Source organism: Mustela nivalis (genome assembly GCF_964662115.1).
Source record: "Mustela nivalis genome assembly, chromosome: 7".
NCBI classification, from domain to species: Eukaryota; Metazoa; Chordata; class Mammalia; order Carnivora; family Mustelidae; genus Mustela; species Mustela nivalis.
Window position 1 is genome coordinate 110844105 of NC_139026.1, and position 23898 is coordinate 110868002.

Sequence of the window (23898 nt, forward strand, 5' to 3'; positions counted from 1 at the left end):
TTCTTCATTAGATATATAATCTCCCCATCTTTCTGTGGGGAAGGACTGTCACGTAAGGACTTCCCCTTGAACTACTACTCTGTCCTGATTCATGTTTGCACTCAAAAGAATCTCTTCATGTCTCCAGTGTAGATAGAGGGCAAGGAAGGCACTTGGGCCAGCCCCCCATTTTCCCTACTGCCATTATCATTGCCATTGCTGCTGTTCTTGGTAGCTCCACCCAGGAATCTTGCTCACCTAAATGGTGCTTTCCAACAAGGGAAGAATTAAATACAGAGAATGTAATTCATTCCTTTCTTGATTTTCAGTTTTATTATGACACAGTATGTTGATGTTTGTTGGTTATTATACTTTGTTACAGAGAAAGTAGTTCTTTTATTCAACTTAAATGTGTTTGCTAAAGAAAAGAGCAGTAATAATGGATAACTAGATAATTGATATTTAAATTTTTTAATGTGTTTTTAATCTCTAATTTTGAATGCCCAATCTGTATTTCACATTGTTAGGTTTAAGCCCTGTGTTTTTTTGTGTGTTTAAAACCAAGAGATTCCTTTTTTGACTAATTGGTGAAAGTGTCTCCTATGATGCAAAGCGTCAACATGAAACATCTTTAAGGCACTTCGTGTTAAACATTCCATTGACAGGTCTTAAAACCATTTTGGTCATTCTTCCAGAGGAGAATGATTGGGCTGCATGATGGTGCATGTCTGTTACATAAAGTCTGTAGTATGACTTCTGGGGTAAAGTGTTTGTCTTCAGCCGCCTGAACACAAGGTCAGGGTGAAGCAAACTGCCTACCTGTCAAAGTGGAGCTAGTTTTGAAAACCTACTGTTAAGGAGGAGGGATGACAATAATAATCTGTTGGAGGAAGAGTTTGGACATATAGATTTGCAGAGACGAAAATAATATTTTGTTCTCTGAATTAGAAAAAGAAATGGCTGGGATAAGTGCCTTTTGGATTTCTGCAGATAGTTTTTTTTGTTTTATTTTGTGATCATTTTTCCCTTACTATATTTGAGATGATTTTTCCACTGTACTGGTATTGAGAAAAGCACTTTATTGAGGCTTATAAGTACTGTGACTGGTGTGGATTTTCTAATAGACTGTAGAGCAGTTTTACGTTCACAGAAATGTTGAAGAAAGGTACAGAGATTTCTCATATACTACCTGCCTGCACACATGCATGGCCTTCCCCATTATCAGCATCTCCCATCAGATCTGTACATTTGTTTTGTTTTGTTTTGTTTTTTTAAGATTTTATTTATTTATTTGACAGACAGAGATCACAAGCAGGCAGAGAGGCAGGCAGAGAGAGAGAGGGAAGCAGGCTCCCTGCTGAGCAGAGAGCCCGATGTGGGACTCGATCCCAGGACCCTGAGATCATGACCTGAGCCGAAGGCAGCAGCTTAACCCACTGAGCCACCCAGGCGCCCAGATCTGTACATTTGTTACAACCAATGAACCTTTGTGGATACATCATTGTCACCCAAAGACCATAGTTGCAGTTTACTTTTGGTGTATATTCTGTAATTTGGGCAAATTTATGATGGCATATATCCATCACTATAGTATTACACAGAGTAGTTTCACTTTCCTAAAAATCTTGTGTTCCACGTGTTTGATCCTCTGTCCTGTCTCACTCCTGGCAATCACTGATCGTTTTACTATCTCCATGGTTTTTCCTTTTCCAGAATGTCATATTTATATGTTGGGATATATACATATATAGTTGGGCAGTGCGATATATAGCCTTTTCATATTGACTTCTTTCTCTTAGTAATATGCATTTAAGTTTCCTCTATGTCTTTTTATGGCTTGATAGCTTATCTCTTTTTTAGCACTAAAATTTTAGCACTCCTTTGTCTGGATGTACCACCGTTTATTTACCCATTCACCTATGGAGGGAGATCTCAGTTACTTCCAAGTTTTGACAATTAGGAGTAAATCTGATACAATCATCCATGTGCAGGTTTTTGTGTGAACATGAGCTTTAAACTTCTTTGTGTAAAAACCAAGGAGTGGGGTCTGGTAAGAGTATGCTTAGTTTTTTAAGACATTTCCAAGCTGTCTTCCAAAGTGGCTGTACCATTTTGCATCCCCACCGGCAATGAATAAGAGTTCCTTTTGCTCCTTAGACTTCCAGCATTTGGTGGTGGTTGTGTTAGATTTTGGCTATTTTACTAGCTGTATAGTGGTAGCTCATTGTTTTAATTTGCATTTCTCTGATGACATATGATGTGGAATATCTTTGTATACTAATTTGCCATCTGTACTTTTTGGTGAGGTATCTTGTTAAGGTGTTTGGTCCATTTTTAAAATCAGATTGATTGTTTTCTTATTTAAGAGTTCTTTGTATATTTTGGATAATAATCCTTTATTAGATGTGTCTTTTGAAATTGTTTTCTCCCAGTCTGCGGCTTGTCTTTGCATTCTTTCAATATTGTCATAGACAGACATTTATAATCTTAAATTCCAGCTAATCAGCCATTTCTTTTATTGACTGTGTCTTTTTTTTTTTTTTTAAGATTTTATTTATTTTATTTGACAAAGATTACAAGTAGGCAGAGAGGCAGGCAGAGAGAGAGGGGAGGAAGCAGGCTCCCTGCTGAGCAAAGAGCTCAATGCGGGGCTCAATCCCAGGACCCTGGGATCATGACCTGAGCAGAAGGCAGAGGCTTTAACCCACTGAGCCACCCAGGTGCCCCTATTGACTGTGTCTTAATGTTATATCTAAAAAGTCATCACCAAGGCCAAGGTCATCTAGGTTTTCTCGTTGGTTATTTTCTAGGAGTTTTATAGTTTGTATTTTACACTCAGGTCTATGATCCATTTTGGGTTAACTTATTTAAGGTGTAAGGTCTATGTCTAGATTTGGTTTTGTGTGTGTGCCTGTCCAGTTGTCCCAGTACCATTGTTTGAAAAAACATTTTATCCATTGTTTGCCTTTGCTCCTTTCTTAAAGATAAATTGACTATATTTATATGCGTCTGTTTCTGGGCTCTCTCTTATATTCCACTGATCTATTTTTTCTTTCACCAAAACCACACTGTCTTGAATACTCTAGCTTTATAGTAAGTCTTGAAGTCAGGTAGTATCAGTCCTCCAGCTTTGTTGTTCAGTATTGTATTGGCTATTTTTGGTCTTTTGCTTCTCCATATAAATTTCAGAATTAGTTTGTTAATATTTGCTGAGATTTTGATTGGGATTTCACTGAATCATAGATGAAGTTGGGAAGAATTTACATCTTAACCTTATTGAGTCTTTATATCCATGAACATGGAATATCTCCATTTATTTAGTTCTTTTTTTTATTTCATCAGAGTTTTATAATTTCCCTCATATAGATCTTGTACCTATTTTGTTATATTCATGCCTAAGCGTTTTATTTTTGGGGATGCTTATGTAAATAATATTAGATCTTTAATTTCAAGCTCCACTTGTTTATTTCTAGTATATAGGAAAACGATTGACTTTGTGTATTAACCTTGTATTCTGCAATCTTGCTATCATTCTTTTAATTTTAGGAGTATTTTTGTGGATTCTTTTCAGATTTTCATAGCGTAGATGATCATGTCATCTGTGAACAAGACAGTTTTATTTCTTAAGTAAAATAACAAAAATTCAACAGAGTAAATTCAAGGATCTATTGGCTTTGTTCAGTGATTCATGAGTCATGCATCATCCCATCTAGCAAATAGAAAGGAGCTCCAAATTGCTGCAGAAAAGAAGTTTTTAAAGGTAGAAAGAAGTGGGACAAGGAAATCATAAACAAAAGAAAGGATTATTTCAGGCAAGGTCACCTCTTTTAGGGGGATGAAAGGAATCTATTGCGTGAATATCCTTACCAGTGTTGACTAGGAAATTCCAGACTAACTGGTTAGGATCACATTCCTGAAGGAGGTTGAAATTGCAGTTAGGTTAGCCAGTAAGTCTTGGTTGGTGACATGGGTTTAGCTCAAGTGAATCCATTTGGGGCCTGTTGCCTTCTTTTTAACAATTCCTTACCAGTCTGTATACATTTTATTTCCTTGTCTGACTGCATTAGCCAGGACTTCCAGGACATTTTTGAAAAGTGGTGATGAGAAATGACATCCTGGCCTTGTTCCTTATCTTAATGGGACCTTATAGTTCTAACCATTAAACTTGTTAGCTGTATTTTTTTTGTAGATAACTCTTTGTCAAGTTGAGTTCCCTTTCAGTCCTAATTTACTGAAAGTTTTTATCATGATTGGATGTTAAATTTTGTCAGAGCTTTTCTGCATCTGTTGATAATGATCTTGTGATTTTTTTTTTTTCTGTAGACTGTTGATGTGGGGGATTACATTAATTGGGGTTTTAAAAAATATTTTATTTATTTATTAGACAGAGAGAGAGATCACAAGTAGGCAGAGAGGCAGGCGGGGGGGGGGGGATGCAGGCCCCCTGCTGAGCAGAGACCCCCCGATGTGGGGCTCGATCCCAGGACCCTGAGAACATGACCTGAGCCAAAGGCAGAGAGGGCTTAACCCACTGAGCCACCCAGGTGCCCCCCCCTTTTTTTCTTTTTTCTTTTTTCTTTTTTTTTACAGACAGCAAGAGAGGGAATGCAAACGGGGAGTGGGAGGGGGAGAACAGCTTACCACCAAGCAGGGAGCCCAATGTGGGGCTCAATCCCAGGACCCTGGGATCATGACCTGAGCAGAAGGCAGACACTTAATAACTGAGCCACCCAGGCCCCTGCCCCTCTTTATTTCTGATAACTTTTCTTGCTCTGAAGTCTGCCCTGTTTGAAATTTATAGAGCTACTCCCACTTTTTTTTTTTTTTAAAGATTTTATTTATTTATTTGACAGAGAGAGATCACAGTAGACAGAGAGGCAGAGAGAGAGAGAGGGAAGCAGGCTCCCTGCTGAGCAGAGAGCCCGACGTGGGACTCAATCCCAGGACCCCGAGATCATGACCTGAGCCGAAGGCAGCGGCCCAATCCACCGAGCCACCCAGGCGCCCCATACTCCCACTTTTTTTTTTAAGATTTTATTTCTTAAGTAATCTCTCCACCCAGTGTGGGGCTCAAATTTAACAACCCTGAGATCAAGAATTGCATACTCTGCCTACTGAGCCAGCCAGGGGTCCTACTTTCTTTTGATTAGTGTTATCGTGGTGTATTTTTCTCCAGCCATTTATTTTAATATGTTTGTGTCTTTGTATTTGGAGTTTCTTATAAACAACATATAGTTGAGTCTTGTTTTTTGATCCAGTCTGCTAAATTCTGTCTTTTAATTGGTGCTTTTAGATTATCAAAGGGATTATTAATAATTGAATTAATATCTACCATATTTGTTAAAACTGTTTTCTGCTTATTGCCCATATTCTTTGTTCCTCTTTTTGTCTTCCACTCTTTTCCTGCCTTTTGTGGTTTTAATTAAGCATGTTGCATTCCATTTTTTCTACTTTCTTAACATATCCATTACATTTCTCTTTTTACTTTTTTTAGTGCTTGCCCCAGAGTTTGCAATATACATTTACAGCTAGTCCAAGTTCACTTTCAAATAACACTGTGCTGCTTCATGAGTAATGTGAGTACCGTATTCTAACAAAATAATCTTAAGTCCTTCTCATCTCTGTATCACTGCTGTCATTTATTTCCCTAATCTAAGCATGCATGTGTGTCTGTATGTATATGCATATATATGCTATATATGTAAGTATACATGATTGAGTTGCTATTTTTTTTGAACAAACTGTTACCAATTGATGATTGATAATTCTTATCAATTAAGAATAAGAAAAATAAACATTTTTACCTTATCTTCACTTACTCTTCTGATGCTCTTCCTCTCCTAATGGAGATCCAAGTTTCTGACTTACATTGTTTTCCTTCTCTCTAATGAGCCTCTTTTAACATTTCAAGCAAAAACAAGTTTACTAACAACATATTTCCTCAGTTTTTGCTTATCTGAGATTTTTACGTGTCCTTCATTTCGGAGGGATAATTTCACATGCACAGAATGCTAAGTTGGTGGGTTTTTTTCTCTTAACACTTGAAATATTTGAGTTCATTCTGTTATTGCTTGTGTGGTTTCTGAGGAAAAGTTCAATATAATTCTTTTCTTTGTATTTCTATAGGGAAAATGTTTTTAACTCTGGCTTGTCTTAAAATTTTCTATCTTTGACTTTCTATAGTTTGAAAATGATATGCCTAGGTGTAGGGTTTTTGTTTTGTTTTGTTTTTACATTTTTTTCTACTTGACATTCTCTGAGCTTCCTGAAACTGTTTTTGGTGTCTGATATTAACTTGAGGAGACCCTCAGTCATTATTGTTTTAAATATTTCTTCTGTTCCTATCTCTTTTCCTTTTTGTATTCCAGTTACGTATATGTTACACTTTCTGTAGTTGTTCCACGGTCCTTGGATATCCTGTTCTTTTTTTTCCTGTCTTTGTTGTCTTTGCTTTTATATACCCAAGCTCAGAGATTCTTCCCTTACCCATGTCTAGTTTAATATTATATAGGCCCATCAAAGGTATTCTTCATTTCTGTTATAGATCTTTTCGATCTTATGGTTCTTTTCCAGTGTTTCTCTCTCTGCTTACATTGCCCATCTGTTCTTGCATGCTTTCTGCTTTATCCATGAGAGTCCTTTGCTTATTAATCATAATTGATTTAAATTCTTGTCATGATAATTTCAACATCTGCAGTGTCTGGTTCTGATGCTTGCTCCATCTCTTCAAATTTGTTTTTTGCCTCTTGGCATGCCTTGTAATTTTTTCTTGATAGCCGGACATGGTGCACTGGGTCAAAGGAACTGCTGTAAAGAAGCCTTGGAGGAAAGGGAGTGATTTTATAGCCCTATGATTAGGTCAGTCTTTTAACTGAACTATGGCCTCTGCACTGTGAAGTGTTTCTCAGTTTTTCCTTTCCCTGTTAGGTGGGATGAGATGGCTTGAGTGGGCTGAGTTGGGTATTTCTCTACCCTTGTGTTGTTAGGCTCTGGTTAGGTAGTTTCTCTTACGGGCAGTCCTTGTTAAGAAAAACGGAGTGGCCTATTATATTTCAAATATAGTTCATCCTCCCCCTGCCAGAAGCATGAGGGGAATTTTCTTTGGTATTTATTAAGAGCACCTGGTTGAGCTCCTAGAGGTAAATCTCACAGAATTGTAGGGGTCTTCTTATGACTGAGTCCCCCTGGAGTTTAACTTTGCATTGGCCATGCTGAGCCTCCAGCTGTCCATCAGTGCTCGTCCCCAGCGTGATTTCCACTCAGGTAAGCTGTGACTTTCCATGTTCACCTGTCTTTCTCTCCAGTCTTGGGGGCAGTAGTTTGCCCTGGGCCATTACCTCTCTATCTTACAGAACCTAGAGTAGTTGTGGATTTTTCAGTTTGTTTAGCTTTTTACTTGTTAGGGTATCGTGGTGACTTCCAAGCTCCGTACGTGTGGCAGTCACTCTCAGGTTTTCTCTTTCAGTTTTGTCCACACTGAGGCTCCAGCAGTTCATCAGTTTCAGTTCCAGTTCTCTCCCTGGGCACGGGTGCCTGGGGAGGTGACTGCTGAGGAGTTTCTGCTCCAGTAAGTAAGTTATGATCCCCTCTATTGCCTGTTGGTCACTTCAGTCTTGGGGGCAGCATTTGGCCCTGTGACCTCAGTTCTCTTAGCGATCTAAGAAGTTACCGATTTTTCAGTTTGTTCAGCCTTATTGCTTGTTGTTAGGATGGAATGGCACCTTCCAACCTTCTTTTTTTTTTTTTTTTTTTTAAGATTTTATTTATTTATTTGACAGAGGGAGCACAAGCAGGGGGTGTGGGAGAAGGAGAAGCAAGCTTCCCTCCGAGCAGAGAGCCTGATTCAGGGCTCAGTCCCAGGACCCTGGGATCATAACCTGAGCTGAAGGCAGACACTTAATGACTGAGCCACCCAGGTGCCCCAGTCTTCCAAGCTTCTTAAGTGCTTCCCAGAAACCAGAAGTTAAAATGACTTCAAGCTGAGACTTTACAAGGATCTCATTTTGGTTTTAGTTACTTTATCCACAGGCATTATTCCCCAGACTTGAATATAAGTCATATGGTTACAATTTCCATACCTTAGACGTGAAGGAGTCTCAGTCTACTTCTGATCATTCCTTCTTACTGACACTCACCATCACGTGAAGGTGAAACGTATTTCTATAATTCCTGTGAAATGTCTGTATGGAATCTATAAGCTGGGGCTCCTTTCCGTGGTGCAGTTCTCAATAGGCATCACCAATTCATGTTCTTTCTCTTGGTTTTTCTTGAAAAGGAGAATGGCCTAGAAATGTTTATTACTGTCTAATTGCATGGCCTTAGATGAATCATTTTCCTGAATATTCTTCAGATTATTTATAAACTCTAGTTTTTTTTTTAATCATTTTCTAAAAGATTTTATTTATTTATTTGACAGACAGAGATTACAAGCAGTCAGAGAGGCAGGCGGGGGGGTGGGAATCAGGCTTCTCACTGAGCAGAGAGCCTGATATGGGGCTCGATTCCAGGACCCCGAGATCATGACCCGAGCCAAAGGCAAAGGCTTAACCCCTGAGCCACCCAGGCGCCCCTAAACTCCAGTTTCTAAGGAAGTCATTAATAGTGTCTGCCCATTTTACAAGGAGTTTGTGAAGATTAATTAATTTCTGTAATGTTTAAGGCCTTCAGGGATTAATTTTTAATGTGCAGTGAACCTTGCTTGTTTGCATATGTTATGGTAGGCACCATGCTAGATTTTAAGTATACAAAAGTTAAATAAAATATAGGCCCTACTTCAGAGCTCAGAACTGGTTGAGGAGATAGAAATGTAAAACATTAATAACCATGTGTAACATGTTATATGTTGTGGGGTAGGCATTTTCAAAGTGTAGTAGGAAGACAAAGGAGGGAGTGATTAATTGGGGTGCAGTTAGAAATAAAAGTTCAATGAGGAACACATCTTTTTTTTTTTTTTTAAGATTTTATTTATTTATTTATTTGACAGAGAGAGAGAGACAGTGAGAGAAGGAATACAAACAAGGGGAGTGGGAGAGGGAGAAGCAGGACTCCCACCAAGCAGGGAGCCCAACTTGGGGCTCCATCCGAAGTCCCTGGAATCATGACCTGAGCTGAAGGCAGACCCTTAACGACTGAGCCACGCGGGTGCCCTGGATTATAATTTTTTATTTTTGTTTATGTGGCATTAGAATTAAAAAATAAGGCTTTTGGATTTTTTCTCTTTTTACCTTATTTTTTTAACCCTGCCAGAGAGAGGCAAGTTAATAAAGATTGGAAATCACAGGGTTAATTTGTGGCCCCCAGCTCTGCCAAATATTAGCCTTGTGTTTGGGAGAAATTCATTTAACTTCTCTGAGCCTTAGTTTTATCAACTACAAAATGGGAAGAATAGTTCTGTCTCACAAAAATAATGATATAAAAGTATTTTGTGAAAATGCTACATTTTTACAAATGTCAGGTTTTTAGATATGTCTTTAAGAGTGTATATTTTTTTCCTCTTCCTGAGTCTGAAGATTCCTTTGTGTTTTGATTCTGATTTTTCATTGCCCTGCAGCACACTTAGGGCACAGACTAGTTGGCATATTATGATTTTCCCTGACTCATCCTTGTTCCCTCTCTCCGCTTTCTCACTGTCTTTCATTTCCTGGGATTGTGTTCCTACATTAGAAGTAAGTCTGTCTCCTGAAAAGGGCAGTAGAAGTCCAGCGTGGTAAGGCTTCTCTTTTATTTTCTCCTATGTCATGTACTAAAAAGATTTAGTTTTAAATTACATAAAAGCTTACTGGTAAAAATGTAATCTGATGTCTACCATAGTATTTAATATTTAAGTAGTTTGAATAAAAGTAATTTTTGCTTTTTTTCTCTTTGACTTAAAGCTCCTTATTTCTATTTTAGGAATAGAAAGACAGAGAAAGTATTTTTGTTTATAATCAAGGATATTTGGAGACTGTTCTAATAGTTTCTTACCTAAAAGTTCCCAAAAGACAGAGTTTTTATACTCTGGGAGGTAACACATAATTTGTGATCTAAAAATCACTAAGTGGGTTTTGTAACTGAAATAATTTTAGTGTAATGAGGTTAAGTACTGTTTCATCAAACCCATGTATTTTACTTGCAGGTGTGAGTATTTACTGCACTGTATTTCCAAAATATATTTTTTGTGGGTCTTGCTCATTAGAATAGATGGAAAATTACTGGGAATATCTTTCCCACTTTGCATTTTCTCATTTTAATTTAATAGTGATCTGAGAGGCATATGGCATACTGCTTGACTGAATGTAAAAGAATAATTACTGTTTCTATTTTTTAAGGGGACTACTTGAGGGATAGATACTGCCAGAAAGTAACCGTTAATGGTTTGTTGGTACATCTTAGGGCAGGTGAGTCCCTAGATGAGTTTACCAGGGAATATGTCTATGGAGTTCTGCCAAAGCCTCTTCAGATGGAAAAGTTAAGTCTGTAGGGAGCTCAGTTTGTCAGCAGCTATGACCCTGTAGGTAAAATACTGCTTGAAGTGGCGGAATAATTTGTAACAATGTGAACCCAAAAAAAGGAAGCAAAATGCAGTCAATACAGGCAGAATAAAGCAGACACTGCACATTTTTGAAATGGTTTTTTATAATGATCTGCAAGCTCTTTTTACTTTGTTCTACCACCAAAACCAATGTTACATTTATATTTTATCTTACATTTATTTAAAAATACTCCCCTTGCCGCCTGGGTGGCTCAGTGGGTTAAGCCGCTGCCTTCGGCTCAGGTCATGATCTCAGGGTCCTGGGATCGAGTCCCACATCGGGCCCTCTGCTCAGCAGGGAGCCTGCTTCCTCCTCTCTCTCTCTTTCTGCCTGCCTCTCTGCCTACTTGTAATCTCTGTCTGTCAAATAAAATAAATAAAATCTTTAAAAAAAAAAAAATACTCCCTGTATCTCCATATTTCAGTTTCTTCTCTCTTTCCCTTTTTATTAGAAAGGTTTCATGCACATATCTTTGTGTACTTGCTTCAAGAAAACACCAAGAATAACCTTTTCTATTTACTTCTTGCTGTAAACTCAGGAGAAAACATCTGTAAGGTAATCAGGACTACAGCCTAAGAGTTAGTTTCATGTAGTTGATAAAAACATGGTCCTGGGAGGTAAACTGCCTGAGCTTAAATCCAGTTCAGTGACTTTGAACGATAATCCTCTTCGGTTGATTCAGTTTCCTGGTCTGTAAAATGGAAATAATAATAAGGCTTACTCCATAGCCTTGTGAGGTTTAAGTAGGTCAGTATCAGTAAAATCTTCAGAAGGACACATGGTAGGAGTGCGTACAAGTTACTGCATGTTACTGACAAGCAGTTCTTTTTTTTTTTTTTTCTTAGTAGTTTATTCTTTTTTGTTGTTGTTTGCATACTTCTCTCTTTTTTTTATAAACTTTTTTTTCTTAAAGTTTTTATTTATTTATTTGACAGACAGAGATCACAAGTAGGCAGAGAGGCAGGCAGATATAGAGGGAAGCAGGCTCCCTGCAGAGCAGAGAGCCTGATGTGGGGCTCGATCCCAGGACTCCGGGATCATGACCTGAGCCGAAGGCAGAGGCTTTAACCCACTGAGCCACCCAGGCGCCCCCCTCTCTCTCTTTTTTTTAAATTGTGTTCAGTTAGCCACTGTTTCTGATATAGTGTTCCGTGATTCTAGTTACGTATAACACCCTGAGCTCATCATACAAGCCAGTTCTCAAAACAGGCTCAGAGACCTTGGGACAAGTTACTTAATCTCTCTGAGCTTTCTCTGGTTTTGTTTTTATTTTTGTTTTCAAAGAAAGATACAGTTCTCTGGTTGTTCATGCATACTTAAACTCTGATAGTTGGTCCAAATTAGTTTTATGTTTTTTTATACTTAAACTCTGATAGTTGGTCCAAATTAGTTTTATGGTTTTTTGAGTCCTGGAAATTACTCCTTTGTGTTTTTTATATCAGTGGGACTACAAAGAAATTTCCAACAACAAATATTTTGTGCTAAAAATGATTTTAGATTGTTGGACCAGCTCTAATACTACTTGTAGATGTTATTCCCAAGGTACTAAATTTTTTTTTTTTTTTAGATTTTATTTATCCATTTGACAAAGAGAGCAAAAGCAGAGGGAGAAGCAGGCAAAGAGAAAGGGAGAAGCAGACTTCTGCTGAGCAAGGAGCCTGATGTGGAACTTGTTTCAGGACCCTGGGACCATGACCTGAGCTGAGGCAAACACCTAACCAACAGAGCTACCCACACACCCCTAATGTGCTAAATCCCAAGATTTAGCACAAATCCCAAATACCCAAGATATTATCTAAAAAAGCTCTTTATCTTTTAGTGAAAGCCTGCTCTTCACTAATAGCAGTAATTGTTGAGAGAGAGACCTCTCTTTTTATATTTTTGCTTTATATGAATTGGTCCCAGGATTAAAAGTCTCAGTGGTCATCTATTCTTTCTTTAATGCTTCTTACATAAGAGCACAAAATTTCTGGTGTATCTTCATTAAAATGTGATGTTCCAAGTAAGAAATAATAAGTTGTAAGGCAGGGAAGGCCATGACAGCAAGGAAAAAAGTAATTAAATCTGAATTGACTTCTGAGCCATTTATTATTCCAAAGTTGTAATTTGGCAAACTTGAGAAAGGGAACAAAGAGTGTTCTTAACCCTTTTGTTAGCTTTAAGCTGTTAAAATTAAAGCAAAATGTCATTTTACGGCTAATTCTATTTCAGTTTGTTAAGTTTTCTCTTATTTCTTCATGATGGAATTTTTGAAATTTCTGTTTCATTTGTTTTGGTTTGCAGCCCTAAAGAAAAAGCAGCAAAGATCTCCTTTCTGAGAATTAAAATTTTTACCTTTTGTTTTATGGTTCTTTTGTTTTGTTGTTGCTTTTTAAAATCAGTTCTTGCTATTAGAGTTTCTGTTTTTAGAAGTGCAGATAAGTAACTTGTTGAGAATTCTTATCAGTGAGCACTTCAGACTGCTCTGACCCTTGGATAACCCTTCTGTTCGAAGAGCTCTGTAGTTGTGAGGTGACTCTGTGAGTCCAGCTGTACTGTACGTTTCTTGAAGTGGCATGGAAACAGATTATAAAACTTGTAGAGTGTGAAAAGAGTGAGAGCAGATGTGATTCTAAGACTAAGAATAAACAGTGTGAGAAGTTAAATTCCTTACCTCTTAATGACTCAGTTGGGAGGTGAGGGTATTTAGGAGCACTGTTTGTTTTTTATATGAAAATTTGACAGTATTGGGGGAAGGCTAACAAAAACACACTGTTTGAAGTTACTTGTAATGCAGTAACTGACGTTCTTTGACTATTTTGCATAACTCTGAAATACACTTTCTTTGAGAAAATAGGTTAGTTTTACTTGCTTCTTGGGGGTCAGAGACCGTGATCGGTTCATTCAATGGCATAATTCTGTTAACACTTTTCCAGCTTCTTCCTCTTCACTTAACAAAAAGAATCTAGTTTTTACATGTTGACTTTCAATGTAATCTTAAGCAGGGCCTCATTACCCTTTTTTCTTTTTTTTAAAGATTTATTTATTTATTTGACACGGAGAGATTACAAGTAGGCAGAGAGGCAGGCAGAGAGAGAGAGGAGGAAGCAGGCTCCCTGCTGAGCAGAGAGCCCGATGCGGGACTCGATCCCAGGACCCTGAGATCATGACCTGAGCCGAAGGCAGAGGCTTAACCCACTGAGCCACCCAGGCGCCCCTCATTACCCTTTTTTTTACCCTTTTTTTTTTTTTAAGCTATTTTGCAAGGTTTGAAGATAGAGGATTATAAAGTTGCTGAGCCATATTTAGTTTCTCATGTGGATATTTTGAGAAAGCAAATAAATGAAACAAGTGTACTAAAGTCCAGTCAGTAAGGGACAATTATGTACATTGTGCTATCTTATACTATCACTACTCTTCTTTCACTGCCTTTTTCCCTCCCTGTAAAATTATTCTGTATATGAGCCACTATTTCTGTCTTCACAATGAAACTCCTTGAAGAGATGCAGATAAACTCTTGAATCTATAAATGACGTGGCAAAGAGAAATCCCTTTATAACAAGGTGTTAGAGGATTTATGTAACTAATTAGAATTGTGTTCTGGCAAAGATCTAGCTAAGTACAACTTCACAGGAAAACTGAGTTTAAGCTGTTGATCTGGCTTTGGTGATTGGTCTTCCTTACTCTTGGACCTCCAGGTATACTCCTCCAAAAAGGTTACAGAAATGGTTCCCTCGGTAGCTATTTTCATCGTGTTAGCTACTGTCACTCTCTGTTATTGGTGGTTCATCAAGAATCAGCAAACTCAGAATGTCCCTATAGTCACTCGGTAGCCTTAATCATCTTACTTCTTCCTTTTCATTGTACTAGAGTATGATTGGGCTTTGGGTAGGATATTGAGGGAGCCAAATTGATTACAGCCATTATACCCATTTATGTTTCACAAGATACAATAACTGGGTCTCGGGGCACCTGGGTGGCTCAGTGGGTTAAGCTCCTCCTTTTGCTCGGGTCATGGTCTCAGGGTTCTGGGATTGAGCCCTGCATCAGGCTCTCTGCTCAGTAGGGAGCCTGCTTCCCCTCTCTCTGCCTGCCTCTCTGCCTACTTACTTGTGATCTCCGTCTGACAAATAAATAAATAAATCTTTTTAAAAAACAACAACAATACCTGGGTCCCACCTTCAAAGATTCTAATTTGATTGTCATGGGTTATAACTTTAGCATAGGTAGACTTAAAATTTTCACAGGTGTCTAATTAGGCAGCAGAGTTTGAGGGCTGCTGTGTTACCTAATCTCCCCAACTAGATTTTAGACCCCTTGAAACAAATTTTAATCTTAAAATTCTTAAACTTTATTAGATAGCTGATTATATGTTTATTAGTTAAACACAACTATAAACATAAAGAAGCCAGTTGTTTAAGTGTTTGAAATAAATATCAAGAAAGCCATGGTGAAATAGAAATTTTTTAGTGAGTAGGGTAGGATACCAAGAAAGGGAATGATGGTTGTAGAGCTCAATCAGGAAATGCTTCTTGAAGGAGTATAGTCACACCTTGAAGAAGTGTGAGAGACTTATGTTGGAAAAGCAGCAGGGCGTTAGTTGGATGTGTCTTGGGATCCGGCTTATGTGATTTGGACTGACCGTGACTAAGAAAGGCAAGACTTTGTTTATTTATTATGTTCCAATCTTTTGCATTTGAGCCATTTGTGATACATCCTTTTTTTTATTTTAAGATTGATTTTTATTTATTTGACAGACAGAGATCACAAGTAGGCAGAGAGGCAGGCAGAGAGAGAGGAAGAAGCAGGCTCCCTGCTGAGCAGAGAGCCCGACACAGGGCTCGATCCCAGGACCCCGAGATCATGACCTGAGCCGAAGGCAGAGGCTTTAACCCACTGAACCACCCAGACGCTCCCATTTGTGATAAATCCTAAACTGAGTTTTGGTTATTTAAAAAACAGTCAAAAAACAGTCCTGGGGCGCCTGGGTGGCTCAGTGGGTTAAGCCGCTGCCTTCGGCTCAGGTCATGATCTCAGGGTCCTGGGATCGAGTCCCACATCGGGCTCTCTGCTTGGCTGGGAGCCTGCTTCCTCCTCTCTCTCTCTGCCTACTTGTGATCTCTCTCTGTCAAATAAATAAAATCTTTAAAAAAAAAAAAAAAAAAAACAGTCCTGAACTTGTTCGATCTTGCTCAGACCTCCACTGGGTGTCTGTTTTCTCTGTCTTTAGTAGAAAAAGTTGGCTAACAGATTTGTTTCCTCTTCAGAGAGGCTTGCAGGTCTAGAACAGTAGGTTATGAGACATGTTATGTTCTGTCTTTGTGATTCCAAGGCAGCAGTCCTGCACAAAGAGAAATGACAGCTGTTCTTCTGTGGAAAAGATCTCAGATTCATGACCTGGATCGGCTTGTCTAAGTTCCCCCCAAATTAATATTAATCTATCAATATAATATATATAATTCTATTAATATAATATGTGTGGGATTCTATAAGGCACTTGGCATAGGGCTGAGAATAAAACCAGTACAATGAAGATGTTTAAAAACATACTTTAATCTCTAGGGACTTAGGGACATAAGACAGATATACACAATTTACTATATACTTTTTTTTTTAAGATTTTATTTATTTATTTCACAGACAGAGATCACAAGTAGGCAGAGAGGGAGGCAGAGAAAGAAAGGGAAGCAGGCTCCCTGCTGAGCAGAGAGCCCTATGCGGGGCTCGATCCCAGAACCCTGGGATCATGACCTGAGCCGAAGGCAGGGGCTTTAACCCACTGAGCCACCCAGGCACCCCTACTATATACTTTTTAAATTTTATTTCATTTTTTAAAAAAGATTTTATTTAATTATTTGACAGAGTGCATGAGTAGGCAGAGCAGCAGACAGAGGGAGAGGGAGAAGCAGGTTCCCCGCTGAGCAGAGAGCCCGATGCAGGACTTGATCCCAGGACCCTGAGATCGTGACCTGAGCCAAAGGCAGATGCTTAACTGTCTTCTGAGCCACCCAGGTGCCTCTACTATATATTTTTAAAGCAAGAGAACAGATAAATCATTTAAGGTTTTAAAGGTAATGAAAAGGATTCAGAAGGGCAGAACTGAGGAGGAGGGCATTCTGGGTAGCTAGAACATGGTAATTTGAGTCAGAGAGAGAACTTTTAATTCTCTTCAGCACCAGCAGTATGTGACCTTGGACAGCAAACACTGAGGTATAGTCCATGTGCATAGAAATCTAGAAATGAATAAAGAACAGTTCCTATCAGTGTCTGAGAAAAATCAAAATAGCTAGTGTTCAGCACTACGTTTGTATCCAAAGATGGGACCAGCTTTCTTGTTAAGCATTTGCTGACCATCACTGTGTAGTCGGCTTATGTTAGGCATTACAAGGGGGATAGCAAAGACGTTTAAAGCATGTTTTCTTCCCTTGAGGTGTTTATAATCTATCTAGTTGGGGAATGACCAATAATTGTGAAAAACTTAGTGAGAAGTATGGTAAAAAATGTATAATTATGGTATTTTGTGTAGCCTAGACTCAGAGCTCTGAATTAGGAGAAATAAGAGAGGGGAATTGGATTCAGTCCAGAGGGGTTAGAATTTAAGCTGGATCTAAATGAGGAGCTAAATGAGGAGTCTTTAGTTGGAAACCATGGATAAGTTTCAGGGACTGTGAATTTTCCCTAAAATGGTGTGTATGCTTTGTATGAATGCATGGTTTTAAAGGAAAAGTCTCACATCTTTTGTTGCATTATGAAATGTTTTCCGCTTATCAAAATGTCCGCGCCACTATCTACATGAGTAAGAAGACAGGGCTTGGGGATGGCTGGATTTATTTATTTATTTATTTTTAGGGCTTGGGAATTTAGTACAGTGTTTGTAGGTAACAGTGAGCAACTTTGCTAAGATAAGTCTTCCCTCTTACATGGTCACCTAATTTGTGATTAACACAAATTTGGGCTAATGGCTCTAGGAATAGAAGAGAGAAAACCCAGTAACTGCACTACTAGGTATTTATCCAAAGGATACAAAGATAGTTATTCAAAGGAACATATGCACCCCAATGTTTATAGCAGCAATGTCTACAGCAGCCAAACTATGGAAAGAGCCCAGGTGTCCATTGACAGATGAATTGATAAAGATGTGGTGTATGTATCTGTATCACACACACACACACACACACACACACACACAGGAATATTAGCCATCAAAAAGAATGAAATCTTGGGACGCCTGGGTGGCTCAGTTGGTTGGACGACTGCCTTCGGCTCAGGTCATGATCCTGGAGTCCCGGGATCGAGTCCCACATCGGGCCCCCAGCTGCATGGGGAGTCTGCTTTTCCCTCTGACCTTCTCCTCGTTCATGCTCTCTCTCACTGTCTCTCTCTCAAGTAAATAAATAAAATCTAAAAAAAAAAAAAAGAATGAAATCTTGCCATTTGAAACTATGTGGATAGTACTAGAGGGTAATACGCTAAGCAAAATAAGTCGGAGAAAGACAAATATATGATTTCACTTGTGTGGAATTTAAGAAATAGAACAGATTAACATCAGGGAAGGGAAGGGAAAATAAAATAAGATGAAAATCAGAGAAGAAGACAAACCATAAGAGACACTTAACCATAGAAAACAAGCTGAGAGTTCCTGGGGGGTAGGTGATGGTGTAACTCACTGATGGACATTAAGGAGGGCACTTGATGCAGTGAACACTGGGCCTTATATGCAATTGATGAATCACTGAATTCTACCTCTGAAACAAATAATACACTATACGTTAATTAAATTGAATTTAAATAAAATTTTTTTAAAAAACAAGAAAGAAAATTTGATCTTACCTTTTCCCTGTACTGTAGCCTTATATTTGGTTTCCTGGGAAGCATTTAATGTGCCCAAGAAGAAATAATATATTATTCTAAATATTGTGTGACGTTGCCCTCTTGCTTTTTATCTGGAGGAGACAGATAATTAGAAATAGATTTGAAATGGACCACTACTTACTCTGTTTTATAAAATTCAAACAGCTTTTATCTAAAGGTTGATGCTACCTTAGGTTCATCTTTTCTGTTCTGAGTTAGTGATGCCATAATAGGGGGTTGGGGGAAGTTGAATTCATTTTTCAGTAAAACGAGGATCTTTGTCAAACTCGGGAAGAGTGCAGGGAAAATACTCCCCTTCTATGACATAGAGACATATACTTATTTTATATTCAGAAAGACAGTGGTAGTTTGCTCTCCATGAATTAACATTTAAGTATCAGCAAGGCCTCATTACCCTTCTTTTTAACTACTTTGCAGAGCTTGAGGGTAGAGGATTGAAAGCTGCTGGGCCGTATTTAATTTCTTATTTGGAGATTTTGAGAAAGCAAATAAATAAAACATGTACCAAAATCAATAAAGGAAAATTATAGACCTCATGCTACCTTATACTATTTCTACTCTACTACCTTTTTCCCTCCTTGTAAAATTATTCCTTATATGAGCCTTTATTTCTGGTTTTCACAGTGGAGCTCCTTGAAGAGGTGATTTAATAAACATATATGTATATCTGTTTATAAATATAAATATATATGTATATATATATATTTTTAAAGATTTTATTTATTTGTCAGAGAGAGAGAGAGCGAGCACAGGCAGACAGAGTGGAAGGCAGAGTCAGAGGGAGAAGCAGGCTCCCCGCGGAGCAAGGAGCCCGATGTGGGACTCGATCTCAGGACACTGGGATCATGACCTGAGCCGAAGGCAGCTGCTTAACCAACTGAGCCACCCAGGCGTCCCAAATATAAATATATATATTATGTGGCAAAGAGAACTCCCTTTGTAACGAGTGTTAGAGGATTTGCATGACTAATTAGAATTATGTTCTGTCAAAGAGGTAGGTAAATACAACTTCATAGGAATTTATTTTTTTTTAATTTTTTTTGTAGTCTCTACATCCAACATGGGATGACCCCAGACTCATAACTCCAAAATCAACAGTTTCTTACTCTTTCAACTGAGCCAGCCAGGAGCCCCAACCTTCATCTTTTTTAATTCCTCCTCATCTCATGCTTTGGAATACTGAAGAGCTAGTATTGGCCTGAATATACAATGATATTTCTCAGTGCTGTGTTTTTGTTTATACTTTTCTGCTTCATGGAGGATCTTTCTCATCTCTTTCATCTTTTAGTTCTAAATCTTTAAGATCCAACTCTTGTTCTCTCTTCTTTTTTTTTTTTTTAAGATTTTAGTTTATCTTTATTTTATTTTATTTTATTTTATTTATTTTAAAGATGTTATTTATTTATTTGACAGAGAGAGACACAGTGAGAAAGGGAACACAGCAGGTGGAATGGGAGAGGGAGAAGTAGGCTTCCCACAGAGCAAGGAGCTTGATCTCAGGACCCTGGGACCATGCCCTGAGCTGAAGGCAGGCGCTTAACAACTAAGCCATCCAGGCGCCCCTAAAGATTTTATTTTTAACTAATCTCTACACCCAGTGTGGGGCTCAAACTTAGAACCCCAAGATCAAGGGTCACATTATCCACTGACCATGTCAACTAGGTACCCCTCCTTCTCTACGTTTTAAACTGTATTTTAAACTCCTGGCAGGAGGCAGAGATTTTAGTGTTTTATCAGCAATAAGAAGCCAACTACTTTCAGGAATAGGAGAAATCCAGTACGACTCCCAGGGTCTTGGCTTAACTGACCGGTGAAATATTTTCTGGTCTCCAAATTGGATTGTAACATCAAGGAGACAGGAGTCTTTGGCATTAGTTTTGGTGAAAGATAATGATTGCTTATTTTAGAGTAATAGCAGAAAATGTTGAGAGGAGGGGAAAACTTTATTTTGCTATATTAAGATATACTAAGAATATTTTGAGATATATTTAGTATTTCCTGATGAAACAGAAGGAGAGGATGATGATGAGGTAGATGCTTAGCTAAAATAAAAACTTAAAATTGGGATAAGAGAGAAATGATGGAGAAGTGCTGTTTGTAGTTTGTATTCTTCAGTAGAATAAGTGTTATCTTCTGGCTATCTGTAATTAATGATTTCAGCCGTTGATGGGTATGCAGTCCTTATACACTGTGTTTGGTTGTGAAGTGACTCTATAATCATGCATTAGTGACCAAGTCCCAGAACTGTTGAGTGGTCTTATATTACCATTGTAACTGATGGAAAGATGAGAGTTTAAGAGATCAAATCCCATAATATTATAGCCGTGAAGGTCTCATTTATGTGCGATTTGAAGCCTGGGAGAGGAGCCCATTTGAGGAAATAATACTAATGGCAGATTTTCTTTTCTTTTCTTTTCTTTTTTTTTTTTTTAAGATTTTATTTATTTATTTGACAGACAGAGATCACAAGTAGGCAGAGAGGCAGGCAGGGAGAGAGGAAGGGAAGCAGGCTCCCTGCTTAGTAGAGAGCCCGATGCGGGGCTCAATCTCAGGACCCTGAGACCATGACCTGAGCTGAAGGCAGAGGCTTAACCCACTGAGCCACCCAGCGCCCCATGGCAGATCTTTTTAAAAACAAAAAATAAGGGGCGCCTGGTGGCTCAGTCAGCTGATGTCTGACTCTTGATTTTGGCTCAGGTCATGATGTCAGGATGGTGAGATCAAGCCCTGCATTGGGTAGGCTGGGCGTGGAGCCTGCTTAAGATTCTCTCTCTCCCTCTTCCCCGTCCGCACTCCACCTACACAAGCTTGCTCTCTCTCCCCGCAAAAAATAAATAAATAAAATCTTAAAAATACAAAATGAAATAAAAAATAAGATTATTAACTGGCATAGACTCTAGCTACTTTAGTACTTTACGCCCTCTGTTTCCTTTAACCTCAGTCTTTTTTACAAGTATCTTTGCCCCCCAAAATTGGTTATTTTAATATCCAACTAAGTAGTAGTCTTGTTTTTTGTTTTTTTAAAGATTAAAAAAAATTTTTTTTAAGATTTATTTATTTATTTTACAGAGATCAAAAGTAGGCAGAGAGGCAGGCAGAGAGAGAGAGAGAGAGGAGGAGACAGGCACCCTGCTGAGCATAGAGCCTGATGCCAGGCTCAATCCCAGGACCCGGGATCATGACCTGAGCTGAAGGGAGAGGCTTTAACCCACTGAGCCACCAGGTGCCCCCCCCTTTTTAAAAGATTTTATTTATTTATTTATTTATTTATTTACTTTTTTCAAAGATTTTATTTATTTATTTGACAGAGATCACAAGTAGGCAGAGAGGCAGGCAGAGAGAGAGAGAGAGAGAGAAGCAGGCTTCCTGCGGAGCAGAGAGCCCGATGCGGGGCTCGATCCCAGGACCCTGAGATCATGACCTGAGCCGAAGGCAGCAGCCCAAACCACTGAGCCACCCAGGCGCCCCAAAAGATTTTATTTATTTATTGACACAGAGAAACACAGCAAGAGAGGGAACAGAAGCAAAGGGAGAAGGGGAAGCAGGCTTCCTGCCAAGCAGGGAGCCTGATGCGGGGCTCGATCCCAGGACCCTGAGATCATGACCTAAGCTGAAGGCAGATGGTTAACGGCAGAAGCCACCCAGGTGCCCCAGTAGTAGTCTTGTTTAAGAATAAAGGTCCTGGGCGCCTGGGTGTCTCAGTGGGTTAAGCCGCTGCCTTCGGCTCAGGTCATGTACTCAGGGTCCTGGGATCGAGTCCCGCATCGGGCTCTCTGCTCAGCAGGGAGTCTGCTTCCCTCTCTCTCTTTCTGCCTGCATCTCCGTCTACTTGTGATTTCTCTCTGTCAAATAAATAAATAAAATCTTAAAAAAAAAAAAGAAGAATAAAGGTCCTGGGGGCGCCAGGCTCTCTGCTCAGCAGGGAGCCTGCTTCCCCTCTCTCTCTGCCTGTCTCTCTCTGCCTACTTGTGATCTCTGTCAAATAAATAAACAAAATCTAAAAAAAAATGCTGAAAAATATTTTTAAAAAAGAATAAAAGTCTTAATAGTCAATAATAAAAAGATAATAGAATTTTTATTTCTAAAAAATTCTTTTAAAGATTTTTATTTTATTTCTTTGATGGACAGAGTTACAAGTAGGCAGAGAGGCAGGCAGGAAGAGAGAGGGAAGCAGGCTCCCTGCTGAGCTGAGAACCTGATGCAGGGCTGGATCCCAGGACCCTGAGATTATGACCTGAGCTGAAGGCAGAGGCTTAACCCACTGAACCTCCCAGGTGCCCCGAATTTTTATTTTTTTTTAAGATTTTATTTATTAATTTAGGTAGAGAGCAAGGAAAGGAGCAAAAGGAGAGGGAAGGGGAGTGGGAAAGAATCTCAAGCCGACTCCACATGAAGCACAGGGGCTGATCCCACAACCCTGAGTTCGTGACCTGAGCCGAAACCAGGAGTCATATGATTAACCAAATGAGCCACCCACGTGCCCCAACAATAAAATTTTTAAATGGGCAAAAGATTTAAATAGACATTGTTCCAAAGAAGATAAATGGCTAATAAGGTCATGAAAAGATGTTCAGTACCATTGATCATTAGTGAAATGCAAATCAATACCAAAATGAGATATCGCTTCCCATCCCCGTTGGATGGTCCTAATAAAAAAATAAAACAGACAGTAACAGGTGTTAGGATGTGGAGAAATTGGAATTCTTCTACATTCCTGGGAGGAACATAAAATGGTACAGTTGCTTTGGGAAATAGTTTGGCAGGTCCTTAATAAATTAAACATAGAATTATGTGACCCAGCAATTTCACTTCTAGCTCTATCCTCAAAAGAACTGAAAGTATATGGTCAAACAAAAACTTTTATGTGGATATTCAGTCACCAGGACATTTGAGAAACAACCCAAATGTCAACCAACTGATGAATTAATAAGCAAAATGTGGTCTATCCCTACAACAAAATACTGCAAAGTCTTAGAAAGAAAGAAGTGCTGATATACACTACCATGTGGACGATCCTTGAAAACATTACCTGCAGAGAAAGAACCGAGACACAAAGGGCCATGTACTGTGTGATTGCATTTATACGAACTTCCCAGGGGAAGGAGGAATTGCTTGGGAGTCGGGGGGCGGGGGCAGAATCTTACTCTTTGAGATGATGGAAATGTTCAGGAATTAAAGAGTGGTGGTGTTCGCATACATTGTGAATTGTGCGCCTAAAAATGGTCAGTGTTAGGTTATATAAGTTTTATGAATGTAAGTATCAATACTAAAAAAAGAGTATAAAATTTTAAAAAAAATAACACCAATTTCTTATTTATTTATTTATTTATTTATTTATTTTATTGTTGTGGTGGTGCCAAAGTGGAAGCCCAAGATGTGGGAGTATCTTTTTAAAAAAAAATTTTTAAAGATTTTATTTATTTATTTGACAGACAGAGGTTCCAAGTAGGCAGGGAGGGAGGTCGAGAGAGAGAAAGAGAGAGAGAGAGAGAAGCAGGCTCCCTGCTGAGCAGAGAGCCCGATGTGGGGCTCAATCCCAGAACCCTGGGACCATGAC

The 23898-nt window shown here is 38.8% G+C and overlaps 1 protein-coding gene across 13 annotated transcripts in view; it reads left to right on the forward strand.

The window, feature by feature from the left end:
* Positions 1 to 23898, forward strand: part of BCL2L13 (BCL2 like 13) — an 86963-nt gene that overhangs the window by 58863 nt on the left and 4202 nt on the right. For 4 of the 13 annotated variants that reach the window (XM_082738168.1, XM_082738174.1, XM_082738175.1 and 1 more), the window contains one exon: positions 5474 to 5555. The exons of 8 other annotated variants lie outside the window; for them this stretch is intronic. In XM_082738168.1, coding sequence (XP_082594294.1) covers positions 5474 to 5554 — 81 coding nt within the window. In that variant the 3' untranslated portion in view covers position 5555. Of the gene's footprint in view, positions 1 to 5473; positions 5556 to 9617; positions 9686 to 23898 lie in introns of those variants that run through there. One more of the 13 variants, XM_082738169.1, reaches the window with a different exon arrangement.